The 17,038-nt window shown below is 52.9% G+C and overlaps 3 protein-coding genes across 3 annotated transcripts; 1 reads left to right on the top strand and 2 right to left on the bottom strand.

The window, feature by feature from the left end:
• Positions 1–182: 182 nt before the first annotated feature.
• On the bottom strand, positions 183–1,527 carry BDP55DRAFT_733456 (TFIIE alpha subunit; the record flags this gene model as incomplete). Its single annotated transcript, XM_060580091.1, has 3 exons — positions 183–1,206; positions 1,274–1,369; positions 1,421–1,527. 3 exons carry the CDS (start codon positions 1,525–1,527, stop codon positions 183–185), a joined length of 1,227 nt encoding a protein of 408 aa, XP_060424023.1.
• Positions 1,528–8,350: 6,823 nt separating this feature from the next.
• Positions 8,351–10,033, top strand: BDP55DRAFT_563385 (F-box protein; the record flags this gene model as incomplete). Its single annotated transcript, XM_060570235.1, has 1 exon — positions 8,351–10,033. The coding sequence occupies one exon, from the start codon at positions 8,351–8,353 to the stop codon at positions 10,031–10,033; it is 1,683 nt and encodes a 560-aa protein (XP_060424022.1).
• Positions 10,034–10,972: 939 nt separating this feature from the next.
• BDP55DRAFT_733453 (WD domain-containing protein) lies at positions 10,973–12,918 on the bottom strand (the record flags this gene model as incomplete). The annotated part of the gene is made up of 3 exons (XM_060580090.1): positions 10,973–12,339; positions 12,392–12,519; positions 12,578–12,918. 3 exons carry the CDS (start codon positions 12,916–12,918, stop codon positions 10,973–10,975), a joined length of 1,836 nt encoding a protein of 611 aa, XP_060424021.1.
• Between the last annotated feature and the right edge of the window lie 4,120 nt (positions 12,919–17,038).

The following is a 17,038-nucleotide window of genomic DNA, read 5'->3' as shown; positions in this document are numbered from 1 at the left end:
CTTACACTGACGGGATGCTTCCGTAGGCTAGAGAGAAGAGAACTTGGTACCTAGGCAAGGGGCGACGGGCAATACCGCCAACCTTTGTCAAATCCTCAGCCAGTCCCCCGTCATGATGCGGAGTCTCTCCCAGCTTTTCCGCCGTCAAGACATTCTGATGCTTTGATGTCTTCCTCGTGCTTCTAGACATCCTCAAACTCCATGTCTTCGTCACTCTCGCCATCATCGCCGTCCGCTGGCGCCTCCACCTTGACCTTCTTGACTGCTCTTCCTTCCGATTCCGGTGAGGGCTCAGCTTTTATAGCCGGTGCCGGGGTTGCGATGTTCGGCGTGACATCTTCGAAGGCGTCTTCTTCCTCATCGTCGTCATCATCTTCCTCCTCCTCCATTGCCCGCGCTGCCTCAGCTTCTTGCTCGGCCTTAAGTCGAGCGAAATAGTCATCCAGCTCTGCATGTTCTGTATTGTCTGCTGACTTTGACACAGCTCCCTTGTCGTCCACCTCCTCAACCTTGGTGGCGGGCATTGGGTTGGCCTCGGCCGAGAAGGACTCGCCCGTGACCGTACTGTTGGACATCCACGAAGGAAGCGCATTTTGCAGTGCGGCCTTCTCCTTGCGGGCCTTCTCCGCTGCCTTTTCAGCCTCTGAAAGTCCGTCCGCCGTTGAGATGCTGACTGACATGGACTTGGGTCCAACGTTATCGAGACCCTTGACGGATGTTGGTTGCAAGGACGAAACGGGGATGGTGGTTACGCTCGTGTAACTGGCGTCGCGGACAACTGGCAAGGCTTTACTGATGGCGATATCGAAGGTGTTATCCGGAACGATCATCTCGTCTATGCGCGGTAGCAATTCGGTGATAAACTTGAACTGGTTATTCAGTCGTGTCGACTGCTCGTGGCCCGTGGAGTTGCGCTCGAGATCGTGCGTGAGTGGGCCATTGCACCTGTGACAGACAAAGCCAGTAGGGCCAACGTTGTCTAGCACCTCCATTTGCGTCCATTCTGATTTGCATCGTCCACAAAAGTATTCCTTGCGTTCGCTGGCTGAGACCGTGGTGCCTTGGATTTGCTTGTCGACTGTATACACCCGCCATTTGATGGCGTCGATGGTTTGGCGGTAGTCGATATAGTAGTATGTTCGGTTGACAGGACGTGGCTTTGCCTCAGGGTTCTTGGGATCTTCTCGGTATTCTAGCCTCGTATACCTGGGTAGTCATCATCGTCAGTCTCTGAGGTTTTCGGCGAAGGAAAGGGCTCGGTCGCATGGCTTACACAGCTAGAAATCGGTCTTCTCTAAGCTTTCCACATGCCTTGTGGAGATCCTTTGTGTTCGTTGCCATCAGGTAGGCCAAGTCGTCGTCTCGAAGGCTGCCACATATTAGCAAACGTCGTATTGCAAAGCAGGACCGGCGGACGCACGCAGAGTGAATGATCAAGGCATCGATGATCAAAATGAAGCGCGTCTCGTAAAAGGCACGCATGACAGACTTGACGAGAGTCTTCGCGAGATCCAGAGGCTGCGCCATGTTTTCGACTTTATATCCAATATCGCCAGGGAAATATTGAGCGATGGTGCTTGCTCTGAGGTATGATGAGGCCGAGAGGACGTTTGCTTGGCGAACTCAGGAAGTGAAGTCCATGGCAGGGTGGGCTTTCAGCAGCAGCGACTTGCACTTGCGCATGCGCAAGCCACCAGCAGAAAGAGGCCTGTCGTTACTGCGATTCTATCGAGAGCAGGAGCCGCAAAAGATTTCAGCCTGAGAACATTGTCTTGCGAAATGAAGAGGTGGGATTGCGCCGTCTTTGACAATTGCAGTCAAATCGGACTTTGTCTTGGGAGAAAAGATCTTGGCAGCACACAGACGCTCTAAGGCGGGCTTATCCGCAGGTTGTAAGGCAAGGTAGCTCTTACCTAGGTAGCTTCTTCTAGTGCATTCGTACCTTACCCCGTACCTTGCAGGGCTAACAGGCATCCACAGCGAGCACAGGGCACTTTCGCGGAACAGCACCGGGGTGCCTCGCAAAGTTATCTATGTACGGAATAACACCACAAGCAGACGGGAGTCATATTTTGAATCTGTAGTAGGACCTTCTTGGATTTATCCGGTATAGCGATTGGACGGAATTTGAAGCAGACGTAGCAATTGATGACCAATCCCTATGCCGTCTATTATTCGTTTCTTAGGCAGGGCAAATGGAACGGTCACTTGTAAGACGGCACTGCAGACCATTTGATTTCCAGCCAAAGTAGCAGGAAGAATAGACGCTAGAATAAGAAAAACCATCCATTGACATGAAGTTCAACGTTCCACCGGCCGTGTGACAGTCCAAACTCCATTTACGACCCTTGCCGGTTCGTAACGTGGCCGCAAAGCTACCCTTGAACCGCCTAGGTAAGCTGGGATACCGGATATGAAGCAGTTGTAAGGAGCAGAGAGCTAACTTACACTCTCCTCCCCCAAATCAAAATTACCGAAAAGCCCCAAGAACGCAGAGCTGGTATCGTAACTCGTCCCTCTACTGCCCGCGCCGTGAGCCAAGAGAACCCACATCTCATCGCCCAAATGTACCAGGTTCATCCTCTCCTTGATATGTGCCTCAAAAATCTCGTCATCTTCTGCCTTAAGCATACTTTCGAAGCTGTTTTCCCGGTCAGTGAATGAAATCACAATCGCGTGTGGTGCATAACTTACATCAAGAGTTAGCGCTCTAGAACTGTTGACTTCCTGATCGCGATAAACGCCGACCAAGCTCTCACTATCTTGGAATAATCCGGTCTTGAGACTGATGACAATAAACTGCATGCCGGGACCAGCGTGCTCGCGGATATACTTCTTGATCTTGTCCACGTTGGCGTTGTCTAGCGCAGCGTCAACCTCATCCAATACGAAGAAGGGACTTGGCTGGTAGCTGTGAATCGCGAACAACAGAGCGAGAGCAGCCATTGTCTTTTCTCCTCCGGAAAGATGCTCCATGTCTCTGAATCGCTTCAGCGGCGGCATGGCGTGATACTTGATACCCGAAAGGTAGGGCGTGTCTGTATCTTCCTCAATATCGAGGTACGCTTGGCCACCGAGAGGGTACGCCTCTGATCGAGTCAGATCCTTGTACACGTGTGAGATCTGTTCTTGGATGTGCGTAAAGGCCTTGTTGAACAGCTCGTAGCGCTGAGCCTTGACGTGGTTGAACGCGTCGCGGGCCGCCTTAAGAGCCGCTCTGGAGTCCTCGAACTCCTTCTCCGTGTTCTTCAGCCTCGACTCAACGCTCTCGAGCCTCTCAATCGCCCTCATGTTAGGGTTGAGTTTCTCCAGTTCCGAAGCCAGGGATGCAATCTTATCTTGCAACTTCTCCTCGACACTCGCATCGTCAGACTGCATTAAGTGTCAGCAAGTATTCACCAGGTCACGCTATCAAGGATATGCTTACCGTCTTCATCTCCTCGTCCAGGCCATCGTAGTCAATCTCAATACCGTGGTTCTCGAGAGCAGCCGTCATCATGTCTTCGTCATCCACCTCCTCATCGACGTCCATGGCATCGGCGTCTTGCCTCAGCATGTTGTCCTCATTTGGCAAGTTGTCAAGCGAGCCCTCGAGTAAAGGCACCTGGATCTGGTCAAGCTTGCACCGTCTGAGCAACGCGAACTTGCCCGCGCTGTTCTTCTGCACTACAGTCTCGAGAGCGTTGATTTCCTTTTGCCTGGCGTCGATTTCTTTGCTTCGCTTGTGTACCTCAGCCTTGGCTTGGGAGACCCTTTGGCTCTTCTCCTCCAACTTGCCACGGTACTCCTCGAGCGTCTCGCTAAGCGCATCGAGTTCGTCAGAAATTTCGTGACTGGAGTCCTCGATATCTGACTTCTCCCGCTGATAAGTCTGCAGGTCGCGCTCAGCCCCCTTGAGGGTTTCTTGCAGCTTCTTGAGACGTTTCTCCAGGTTGCTGTGCATGTCACGTGCCAAGGTGAGTTGACTTTGGAACCTAGACTTTTGCACCTCGAACTTGGTTCGCTCTTCGTCGGCTTCCCGTTGCATATCGCGATGCTCTGTCTCATAAGCTCGGATGTCGCTGAAACCGAGCCTCCTGCAGAAGCCAGAGAACACCTCGTCCTCCACTTGTGCGATGGCATCCGAGAATTCCTTGACCGTCCGTTTTGTTGCTTCAAGTTCCGAAGTCTTCTCTTCGTACTTGGGCTCGAGCTCGTCAAGCTGCCTTTCCTCGTTGTCCCTCTCCCTCTTCTTTGAGTTGTAGTTCTTTTCCAAGTGCGCCAACTCAGCCTTGGCAGCCGCCAGACGGGGTTCAAGGCCGTGGATCTCGATCTGAAGAGACTCCTCGGCAGCGCTGCGCCGGCCAGACTTGGGAAGCTTCTCGATCTCCTCCTTGTACTTGGCCGCCATCTTCTTCAGAGGCTCCAAGTCGGTGTTCTCGAAACGCCTCTTTCCACCCTTGTCCTGAGGACCGCGACCACCAGTCATCATACCCGTCTTGTGAATGACCAAGCCGTCCAGAGTGACTGTTTTGACGGGAATACGCTTCTCGTACGAGATGACCTTTGCGATCTTCTCATTATCACACACCACGGAGCTACCACAGGCGTATGCCATGGCGCGTTCGTAGGCGGTATCAAAGTCGATGGTGTCAATGGTCAGCCGGGCTCCCGAGATGCCCTTAATAGCCGAGTTCACCGCGTTAACCTTGATGTTGTCGAGAGGAATGAAGGTCATGGGCGGAAAGCGTTGGTCTTTTAGGTACTGAACACACTCGTGGCCAGTCTTCTCCGTGTCGACAATGACTGAATCGAAGTCGCGGCCCAGTGCAATACCAACAGCCTCGTCGAATTTCTTTTGCTTGGGCTTGCAGAGATCGCCAATCCTTCCCTTGACGCCAGGATAGAGTCGCTTCAGGTTGTTGACCATTTCCTTCATCCTGGCTTCTCTGTCATTTTGCCTGCGTCCATCGTCGGCCTCCCGCAGCTGCTTTGCTACGGTTTCGAGCTTTTCTTCTAATTCTGTGCGTCTTTGGCTGGTTCTAACACGCTCAGACTGAATTTGATGATATTGCTTCTTTTTTGTGTCGATCTCCTGAGACAGCGCCTTGATGTTGCCCTCAGTTGATGACTTGCGCTCACCGAGAGTCTGCAATTCACCCTCGTATTTCTCCAGGGCGGCCGAAAGGGTGTCAACCTTGCCCTTGAGGGTATTGACGGTGACTTCGTCAGTCTTTTGTTGACGGATCAGGTTATCGAGTTTGCCTTGGTTGCCAGCGACTCTCTGTACAACCTGTGAGCGGAGGGTGTTGTACTCTTTGCGGTCGTCTTCGCTGAGCTCCTTGCCCAGCTTCTTCATTCGTTCTTTGAGCTGCTTCTCGAAATGTTGCTGGGCTTTCTCAGTTGTCTTGAGCCGGGCTTCGTCTTCTTTGATGACTTCGGCCTGCTTATCGCGCTCTTTGCGCACCGGCTCCATTCGCGAGCGACCCTGTTCAATGTTGCGGGTCTTTTCCTCAATCTTTGCGTCAATGGGGATGAGCCTGTGCTCCAATTCGTCGAACTCGCGCTTCTTGGCGTTGATGGCCTTTTCCACCCCATGGACATCCTTTGCCGCCGATTGCTGCTCTTTCTGGGCAGCTTCGAGTCTCCGTCTGAAGGATTCGACATTGCGCTGGAATTCTTGCAAGTTCTGTTGGTGGTCATGAATTTGCTCAGTAGACTCATCCATGCCGCGTTGAAAATGATAGAGCTTCCATAGAGCATGCTTGACGATGGCTTCATCCCTCTCGTCCGTCTTCTTCTGAAAGTTGTCTGCTTCCCTCTTCTGTTCCTGATATTGCTTGATCTCGGAGTTGATGCCGCGTCTCCGGTGAAGCTGGAAGCTCTGATTCTCAGCAGCTTGCTCGGCTTCAGTCTGCAGTCGTTCGTACTCGGCCTTGTACTCAAGACTTCCGGAGATCTGTTCAATCAGCCTCGTGAGGTCTTGCGGAGATTGCGCGGCAATGGCTTCGACATCTCCTTGGAAGACGAGGAAATTTCTCGCCTTGATCAGGATGTTCTCGGATTCAAGGGCTTCGTTGTACTGCTGAGCTGTGACGACACGATCGTTGATGCGGTACTCGCTGGATCCTGAATTCGTGATGGAGCGCTTCCACTTTTGCTCGTCGCCAGCATCGTCCTCGTATACAGCCATCACCCATGCAGTCTTTGGGTCGGTCCTCGAGGCTTTTTGCGACAACTCGTCTCCATCGCCGTTGGAGTGACCATTACTGCCATTCGTTTCAGCAGATCCATCGTCGTTGATTTTCGAGGTTTTGAGCACGCGGCCACGGTAGACAAGGTCCTTGAGGTGGGCTGATCGGAGATGTGACGACTTGATACCAAGCACGAAGGATATCGCGTCCATGCTGTCGGTGGTTGCACATTAGTTGCAGGTCAAGGTAGCGTGGGTAGTTTGGCGAACTTACGAGTTTGACTTGCCGGATCCATTGGGTCCAATGATGGAAGTGAAGTAGGAATCGCCGAACAAGAGGATATGATGACCCTTGTAGGACTTAAAGTCTATAAGGTGACATGGTCAGCGCGAAGCGACATGAAAGCGATGAGGGACGTGGACATACTGAAAAGCTCCAGGCGGATGAGCTTTCCCATCTTGTAGACGGGTTGTCGCTAGGCACGCGACGATAATTGATACTGGCTGTCTGGGTGTGGTGGGCTGGGATCGCGGCTCGTCGCAAACGCAATGAGGCGCGCAAGACGAGGGGGGAAAAGGTCGAAGCGGATGCCCAAGGCCTGGAAAGCGGTACCAGATTAGTCAAGGTATTGGTAGACCCTACGTTATGCAGCAGTAGTCAAATCAAGTGTTGAGGACCTCGAGGTGGCCTGGCGCATCGCGAAGAAGCACTCGGAAGGGATGGTATCTTTGTCTGTCGACAGCGAGGTCGCGGTGGTTGACTCGATTAGATTTCCCCACGCGCGTCTGAGTGCTGCTGCTGCTGCACCTTGACGCGACTGGCAAATAATTACGGGCCACACACACTGAGGCTGGCCCGATACACGCTGGTAGGAGCTCGAGCCTCTCTGGGATGTAGTGGGTGAGTGGCTTGACATCTCACGTGATGCAGACTTTATCTGAGCGCTAAGCTGTCCGTACTGGATACTTTAGGCACCATATCCGTACCTACCAAATGCCCACGAGATGTCAGCTGCAGCCAAAAACCCCCCACTGGGAACTCTTCTGGTTCCAACCAACCAGAGCAGCAGTCAACAACACCTGCACAATTTAAGGGCAGTCACTGCAGTACAGAGAACATTAGCAAAAGCCTGGTACCTTGAAGGCGCGTCCACCTGTCTGTCTCTCCCGTCCCCACTTGTCCCCAAATCGAAGTGCCGATGTGTTTAGTGCATCCCGGCCTGCTCAGGGACACATCAATTTGTATCCTTTTCAGCAGGTCCATAGCTTCACTTCTCGAAGTCCAGTTTAGGTACAGCTATGATAGCGATCTATGCACTAGACCAAAGGTAGAAGTCAGGTACAGCTCCTGCTTCAGCGCGTGAAATCGTCTACCTTAGCCCGTATGGATACTTGACAAGTTGACACCGGAGCGATGCGGATCACCCGATAAGCTTTACATGGCGGAGCTCTCATGCCCTGTGACGTATCACGGAGTGACCCCTGTTGGAAATGTTGGTCCAGCTCACCCCGTCGCCAGGCAAGAAATACAGCTGCAGCTGCAGCCAGTCAAAGTCTTGCGACATCAACAGCCCAGGTAGCGGTCAATCAGTCAACACGTGTAAAATATCGCCAGCATCCTCAACGTGTTCCAGACCTGCCTTGCCTTATTCTTTTCCACCCTCCTCAACCACATAACGCCCGCTTTGCCTTGTCGTTAGTGTCCACCCCGCCCTCCCATATCCGAGTCACGCTGCCAAACTACCGCCCAGTCTGTCACCATCGTCGACCTAGTCCACCTACTAGTCGAAGCCCGCACTACCGGTACCTTATCCCGTGCCCTTGGTACTGCCGACACTTTTCTTCTACAAGACATCTTCCATCGGCACCAGAATCGTTCCTGTATCTGCCACGGCGACCGAGCTGTATATCAGGCACATCGTTTGAGCCTCTGCTCCAAGCCTCAAGGATCCTGAAATTCATGGCTTGACCTTGGTGAACTCCTAAAATAAGTGAGCTCTCCCTTTGACTATTGTAACCCTCGCATTGCATATTTGCAAGCGCGCACCTCTCGATCAAGGGTCGACATATTCACCTACGGAGGCTAATAGCTGACCCAACGGTATTGTAGACCACCGATAGAAAGCTAAGACAATCAACCCAAGATTTTATCCGCACCATCTCAAACACCTGTCGAAAATGGAAGACTCAAAACCAGTGGATTTACCTGGCGCAAAGAGCGAAGATGTCCAAACGGATAGCGAGGCCGCTTTCACGCCCGACCAGACCGAGACGCAATCCGCCCTCAGCGGTTCTCCTCCCGACCACGATGGCCTCCATACCCCGACCCTCGGCCCCGTGAACTCGGGTAGCCCCAAGCTTTCGAGACACGGGTCCTTCTCCGGCAGCAGTTCCTACCAAGAGGACTGGGACGTCTTCCCGCCCCTCGACCGCATCTCTGTACTCGATCTTCTCGACAACTTTGCTCTCCCGCAGCAGCTGGAGAAGCTACAAAAGGGATTCTCTGCCCAGACGCAGAAAGTCCGCAAGTCCAGGGATGCGTTCAAAAACAAGAGCCAGCACGCGCGTGAGCGCATGGTGGACGAGTGGCGGCGACGCGTCCCTACTGCCGACGAGCAGCTAGAGAGATACAGGAAGCGGATGCGCACCAGCGTCGATAAGCTCGGAAAGCAATGGAACGACACTAGGGTGGTGACACTGCGCGAGAAGGTGTCCTTCATCTTTGGCGTAATGAACATCTTCGTCAGTGGTCTTCTCATGGGCGGGTGGCCTGGGTATTTTCACTTGTGGTACACTGTCCAAGTGCTGTACTTCATGCCCATTCGATACTTCACCTACCATCGCCGAGGATACCACTATTTCCTCGCCGATCTCTGCTACTTTGTCAACCTGCTCCTCGTTCTCAGCATCTGGATCTTCCCTGGTTCGAAACGACTATTCCTGGCCACCTACTGCCTCGCATTCGGCAACAATGCTGTAGCCATCATCATGTGGAGGAACTCGCTCGTCTTCCACAGTTTCGACAAGGTCACTTCGTTGTTCATCCACATCATGCCTTGCGCAACGCTTCACTGCATAGTTCACCTGTGGCCAGAAGATCTCCAAGCCAGTCGTCTGCCTGCCATTTGGGCTCTGAAGCACTCACCTGCTGGCTCGAGTGGAGGTTACGGAAACATCGTCTCTATGCTCGCCTGGAGCTCCGTTCCCTATGCCATCTGGCAGCTTCTCTACTACTTCCTCATTACTGTTCGTCGGCGTGACAAGATTGCTGCCGGCCGGCCGACATCCTTCACTTGGCTGCGCAAGTCATACTCCAAGACCTGGATCGGCAAGGTCGTTCTCTCCTTGCCAGACCCCCTCCAAGAATCGGCATTCATGCTGATCCAGTATTCGTACGCGGTACTCACCATGCTTCCCTGCCCCCTGTGGTTCATGAGCAGGTATGCCTCGGCAGGATTCCTCTCCATCGTCTTCACATGGAGCGTATACAACGGAGCAACCTACTACATCGACGTCTTTGGAACGCGCTTCCAAAAGGAGCTCGAGGCACTCAGGGCCGAGGTCAAGCAGTGGCAGAACACGCCCGAAATGGGCGGCCAATCGCCCCTGATGACGCCGAATCCCGAAGGGTCCGCGCCGAGCGAGCTGCACCTCACAAATAGCCAGGACGGAGCAAGTGGCAACCTCAACTCCGCTTACAAGCACGAGAACACGGTCATGGAAGAGAGCATAAAAGCCGGTGCGCAGTCCGACCGGATCCCGCTGCTGAGCGAAGAGCTCTCGGCCCAGGGCGTAGCCAGTGGGATTGATGGGGGTGCTAGAGATGTGGCCAAGGAGAGAAAGGCAGCGGGGGCATCTTGAGGAGTGTGACTTTGTGGGAGGAAGACGTGCTCCCCGAGAGATGGGAGCTGAGAGAGCTTTTACCTGTGATGACCCCCCTTTTGTTTTGGTTCTAAGCGCGAAACGATCATCATGTCACTGCGAGGAGTACGTGGTTTGCCTGTTTTGTCTCATCAAATCGATATCCATTGAATACTCGTCAATTCCTTTTCGTGAAACCCTTCTCGTCGTGCCACTTGATATGACCTCGAATAGTGTGACTGTCTGTTTATAGATCAAGCTTCCTCTGGGTTTTGGCGGAACCAATTATACCAATTTCCTGACCGCATCGGGGAGATTGGGATTCATGGATCTTTCACCTTGGAGCCTATCACCGATGTGTCAAGATAACAACGTGAGCAAGATTTGTCTTGTCCATTTACGCTTGGCCGAGGAGGGGCATATAATCCATATCGCCAACCCCTTGACCAATACTGTGATAGATGCTATTTGAGCGCTTGGGCCTATGGATAAAAGATGATTTCAGCATCTCCTTTTTACGTTGAGCAAAACCCCAACCTTCCACTTGCCCCATGGTCTCAACCCGTTTTGAGCTGAGCTGTGTTTGTTCCTTTGGCCGTTTCCCCTCATGAACCACCCGCTGTAGTAAAGCCAGACAATAAGAAGGCTTTGTTAAATCACATCCCCAAAAAACATGAAAACCCGAGAAACAACAATGTCCTGTAAGCCCCCACTCCCAATCTGAATGACGCCCATTCCATGCACATGATGCAGCCGGTAGCTGGGTATTTATGTTTCCTCTTGCTCATCAACATTCCCCAAGAAACAGAATTCGAGCGCTCGCTTCATATTCCCGCCTGCCACCAGTCCTGTCCGAAGCCGTTATTAATCTCCCCTCGAGCCAAATGAAAAGGGAGATGATGGTATAATGTCGTATGCGGAGTCTGCTGCTCAAATCTCCTATCGGATGACGCCCCAGTCGGATAGCCGCCCTCCGTCGCTATCCTCTCTGGCCCCAGGTCGTCGTCCAAATGCGTTCCAGAACCTTAGTGTCTCATCTCCCGCGCCGGTCACAACGGTTCTGCCGTCGGGGCTCATAGCTAGGTAAAGCACACGATACGTGTGTCCAGTGAGACTGACTACTTGTGTCATGGAAGGGTATTTCCACACCACAATTTGGTTTTGACTATAGCCATGTGTCGAAACAATCTCATTGGAGTTCTTGGACCAGGCAATATTGCAGACCTGGCTGCCAGTATCGATCTCGTTGATGACAGACCCACGGACTGTGTCGTGGAAAATGATGCGTCTATCAGCAGTACCACCGCCTGAAGCAAGCAGTCCCCGTTGATGCGGTGACCATGCAATGGCCTTGACAGCCGCCGTGTGGTCTGAGAACTTCCACAGCGGTGTCTCGGAAAGCTTATCCCATACCATGAGTTTGTTGTCGTTGCCACCGCTGGCAAGCTGGCCGTCTTCGCAGTTCCACTTAAGACCGCAAACCTCCTGCTTATGACCGACGAGCTTTCTGAGCCACTGATCGGGGGCCCGCACGTCGCGATGGTAGATCAAGCGGTCGCGAGAACCGGATGTCAAGATATGAGTGTTCCAAGCCAGGGAACCCACTCGCGCTGTGTGACCTGTCATGGTCCGCAGTCGCCTCGTCTTTTCAGCGTCCCAAATTTGAACAAGGCCCTTGCCGGTCCCGATAGCGATGTGTGTGCCTTTCTGGATCCATGACACGCTCGTTACCGTATCGTCCTCGAGCGTACACAACTTGTTGACGCGACTTGTCTGAGCATTCCACATGTAAACACTGGATCCGAGCCCAACTCCCAGCACATTGGCACTGCCCCAGTCTACCAAGTTGAGGTAGAAATCATCTGCCAAATCAGGCGCATCGAGAACTTTGTAAGGTACTTTGCTAACCGCCCTCGGTTGCCTTCGCGGGCTGAGCAGCATCTGCTGACTGTTGAAGCGAACAGGCGAAAGACTGTAGATCTCGGAACGGGTGTCAAGGTTTGGGCCATGACGGCTCTGCGGTGTCCTTGACGGCGTTAGATGACCTGCATTGCTCAGATTTCGCGGCGACATGTATGAGAACAGGTTCTTGTGGGGAGTGGATGGCGTGAGAGACGATGGAAGAGAGTTGGTAGAAGCATTGTTTGGCGGCGTGCGAGACCTCGTCGAATCCCGAATGTTGGCTGAGTGTGATGCAGTGGATAAAGTATGCTCTGGGGACATGGTTGGCGGCGTTGCCTGTGGTATTGAGCCCTCAAAGAGCTCTGCGCGTAGTAGCGTCGAAAATGTCCGGTTTGCTTCCTCAGCTACGCATCGTCAGTTTCGTATTCAAAATGTACCAGAGTGTGTACGGCTCACTCTTTTGGAAGTGTAGTTCTCCATGAGGAGTACGCTTCTTTTGCTTGGACGGTGTCGCTGGCGAGCCATCTTCGTGCAGCAAGTTGAAACTGGCTTGGAGGTCCTGACCAGTTCGTGTCGGAATAAATCTGGTAGGCGACACTTAGCAAATAGTCCTAGGCAGTAAACATGGCAATGCACACGCACCTATCACCATTGATCCTTTGGCGCTTCCGATGTGGGCTTGCACCAGGGGTGCTTTCCCTCTGTGATCGTTGATGCATCTCTCGTAGCAAAGCACTGTCGACGGCGTTGGGGTCGAAAGCACTGGATCGAGCTGATTCACTAGGTCTTCTGCTGTGTTGGACCTTGCGCTGATTTGTGTTTTCCAAATATTGACGGTTCTCGAGGAGACCTCTGTCGGAGGGAGGGGGAGGTGTTGCGAAGCGAGTAGGTGTCGCGGTTGCCGAATTGCTCGCATCAGCTACTGGTCTTTTGATGGAACCAGAAGCGCCGAGAGCTGCTGGAGAATCGGTCGGGAGAGTCATCTTGACTTGTCTGCAACAAGCAACAGAAATAATTCGTGAGGGTTGCGCGAAGAGGCTGAAGTCTAGCGAAGGCGGCTGGTACGAGCGTCGTCGGGAGAAGTGGCGGGGAATGATAAAGCACACCAAGCACCGACACCTGTGCGGGCCTCAGAGAGCGGTGGTATCGTCGCAGTCGAGAAATCGGGGCGATGAAAGCTATTACAGTGATGCGCTCGCAGCTTTCGGAGGGAGACACAAGTCGTTGCTCGAATGGTCGTGGAATCGTCCCGGTCGGTCGGCGCGGCAAACGAATCACCACCTTATCCCTGACGGTGGTGTTCAAATCGTTGTCGTTCGCATGCTTTTCCCACAGACGGTCGCAAAAACTTGGGCGTCGGCGACAAGATGCTGGGATTAATGGCGCAAAACGGGTCGAAAAAAAAATTAGTCGAGAGAGAGAAGAAAGAGAATTCAGCAAGATGGGCGTCGATGGGAGCTGAGAGGCTGTCGAAGGTTGGATTGCGTGCAGATTCGAGATGTCTGAGGCCACGGGGTGTAGGCTGTGGTCGCAGGAAGCGGCAAGAGCCAGCGGCGGAAGGAGGTACGGTGATGAGCGGTGGTTGGGCGGGCAGGTAGGTAGAACCGTAGGTGTAAGGTGAGGTAGGTGCGGCAAGGTCAGTATGTACCTCAAGGTGACAAGCACCGCGCGGTGGTGAAGGTGCAGCGGTTCTAATCGTGACGGGAAAGGGTCCAGCGGCCAGTATGGTGTAGCCGCCGTGCCGTCCAATACGCTCAATCACCCAACCTCACTCACTCAGGCAAGCATGCCAGGGCAGAACGGGTTGTTGTCGGGGCGGGGGGGACTCAGTGGAAGGAAAGCACGAAACTCAAGGGCGTCGAGGAGGTTGAACTGGGGAGTCGCGGCAAAGGGAGAGACGCTAATCTTGTTAGGGCCTTAGCGTTGACGGCAGAGCAACAAGAACAACAGCGGTGGCCCCTAGGCCGCTGTCTGGCTAAGGGTACAAGCACGCCAGCTTCCATTTAGTTATTTAGCAGGTACCTTGGGGAGCACTTTAGGTGGTTTCCAGCCCAGAAGTGGTGCACTTTGGCCCTTGGACGCGACTGGCGAGGGAAGAGAAAGGGCGTCTGGCGTGACTGGCGTCAGTAGGTCCCGCACGGCAGGGTGGGGAGGGGGACAATAACATTGACCGACAACCCAAGGGGGGGGAAACGGGACGGGGAGACGAGACCGGGGATGGCGAACAACAACAAACAGCCCGTCCTGTCGCCAACAGAACCTGTCGTTCAGGGCCATCGCGACCCAGTATTAGCCCAGAGTTGATGTTTCTTTTCTCTACTCTTTCGCCTTGTCCCCTGTGTATCCCTTGCGGCTGGACTAACCTGCGACGGCCATACAAGCAACATGAGGCAGGGCTAATAAGCGACTGTAACTTACGTAGTACATAGTATCATGGCTTTAGTTGTTGACTTTTTCAAGTATCCGTCCAAGAAAGTATATCAATAGTTGCTCGAACCCTTGGCTTGCGTATCAACCCCAATGACCAGTTCTATCAGGCGTAGATCTCACAACAACACCTCGCCATCATAACACATTATCTCGACTCGCGTGCGTTCCACCCTCTCACTTGTAGAGGGACGCGCTACAAGTCAATGAGTACATGTTCATAGGGGCCCAAGATAACCATGACCATGGTGTCAAGCTTGTCAACTGTTAAAGATTGCAACGACGGCGTATTGAGGAAATGAGAACAATGTACAACTTTGAGTTCATTGGTTGAGAATCAATATCTCATGTGCTTATCAAAAAAAATTTAAAAATTTGTATTCCATACTTAGTTATCGAGACTTGAATAGGCTTTGGCATGAGTGTTGATTGAGATGGGGGAACATGCTCACACACACACACACACACACACACACACACACACTCAAGGACAAAAGAAGCTATGCAAGGCACAGATGGGACGGTACGGGACGAGACAAGACCAAAATGGGATGGCAGTCACGATGAAACACCCCTTGTTGTCCATGTAGACGTTAGTTGGCGTCAGTTTTGGATGGTTGTGTACGGATATCCGTACGGAGTACGGGGTACGTCTTCACGCTTTCCCCTCCTCATCGCGCTTCTATACTACACGGCAAGTGCATTGTCGCGTCGCCCGTCTCGTCAAAAAGACCGCGTCGCATTCCAGTAGGCTCAATTCCCGCCTCCCTTGCGCAAGGAGGGGGGGGCTGGGAGGGTATTGTTTTTGTTTGTGTGCGTGCGTGCGTGTGTATGTTTTTTTTTCTGGTCAACCCAAGTTTCAATGGTCCAAATTCGGGCCATTAGGCACCTGCCGTACCTTACACTTTCAGCACCTTCGGGAACTCGCAGCCAGTCGACACGTGCTGGGCGCTTTGTTTTGGCCTTTCGGGTGGGGACCTGCGGATAGGTACACCAGGAGTCCAGGACAGAACTGAGAAGACCAGCCTCCTCCGCCGTGTTGCAGAAGCCAACCGATGGAATTTTGTAGACAATGGCGATAAAAGCCTCGACTATTCACAGAAGGTGATGACTTCAGAGTTCCTCCGGATTGTATTCTCCTGACATGGTGAACGACTAAACATAAGATCCAGTAGACTCGCTTTCAACGATGCTTGATTCCTCAGTAGTCTTAGCCATGGCGCTGAAATGCTCAAGCCGTGGTCCCTTACCTTACGTCATTTTAATGCTGGACGAATGGACGAAGATAAACAAAGGCGGGCAACGGTAGCCACGCGATGCGACGCGTTTGTTCGCGTAAAGCACTCACGCGCATCCAAAAAGGGGGGGTTCAATCACTGCCCACCAATTTTCACGGCTTGTTGTTGTACAGTTTCAATGTCTGGATGCACAGTGTTCAAGTCCGCTGTCTTATGTAAGCAGACACGTGCTGGACTACGTCCTTCCCAGAGACGCCTTACGTAAGTCCGTTATCGACTAAATTTCGCAGACTATGTGTGTGGTGACTGGCAGTGATGTCTCGTATCCCACTGGACCCAATCTCAAGAAGAACCTTGAGCTGATCTACGAATACGGATACCTGGCGATTCCTGTTGTCGTCTAAACCCTTCTCTCATGCACAACACTCGATGACCCAGCACCAAGCCTTTCTCTACTTGACTGTCAGCGGCATACAAGACGCACCTCCGCCCCTCACTCCCCTGCAGAAGAGCTGATCAGGAGATGACCTGGTATTACCTTATCCTCGGACTGATATGCAGGCAACATGGCCTTTTTGGGACAGAAGCTCCTCGAGTGCCTGCCGCCAATCTTCCGAATTGCCATGCGTCGTCTAACTCGTTGGCCGCACCCAAATGATCCAAGTCGAACCAGCAGATCCCACTCACGCCCCAATTTCTATGCGGGTACCTGCTCGACCGAACTCTCGGAACACCGCCAGCCGTCCCAACTCGGGTGAAGCTATCTGCTATTTACTCCATTGAGCAAGGCAGGTCCCCGGCGGAAATCAGCTCTCCCCGCCTATACGAGCTGTCAGGGCCAAGTGCGAGATGAGCGCAGATAGAGTTCGTTTGAGGCTTCTGGATGAACGGCTCTTGCCTTGTCTTAGGTTTACAAAGCTATACCCGGCCGGTAGGTATGCTTGTTATAGAGTACAGAGTACGGATAGGCTTCCAAGGTCAGGAACGTGGGAGGCTAGACGGTCCCTGGTCCCGTCTTTTTCGCATCCCTATCCGAGAAATCAACACCGCTTTGGCCTTGCACCTGGGAGCCCCTTCGTCAGGAGGCAAAGCTGGCTATTTCCATCAAGAACCAGATAGGATGTGTGATCCTCGCCCGCTGTACGCTAGAACAAACTCAGCTTGCATTTCGGTGTGGACTTGCGCTGTCAGTGACAGACAGCGTCATCCCTGACTGCCATGCCGCCTAGCTACACCCACCACTCAACACTAATTCGCACTGCAATACGGAGTACTGACCATAATACTTAGGTATTGGCCTGTGCCTGCCCAGGTTCGCGAGGCTACAGGCCGGCAACGTTTGGTTCCGGACGAATTTTGGTGGGACGTTGGCGGCGGCGGCACTACTGAGAAAAGACCTTTCGTCACAGTCTTTTCTCCTCCATACTCCAGTCTCTAA

Source organism: Colletotrichum godetiae (assembly GCF_030913485.1).
Source record: "Colletotrichum godetiae strain CBS 193.32 chromosome Unknown BDP55scaffold_63, whole genome shotgun sequence".
In the NCBI taxonomy this organism is placed as follows: Eukaryota; Fungi; Ascomycota; class Sordariomycetes; order Glomerellales; family Glomerellaceae; genus Colletotrichum; species Colletotrichum godetiae.
This window is presented reverse-complemented; position numbering and strand designations above follow the sequence as displayed.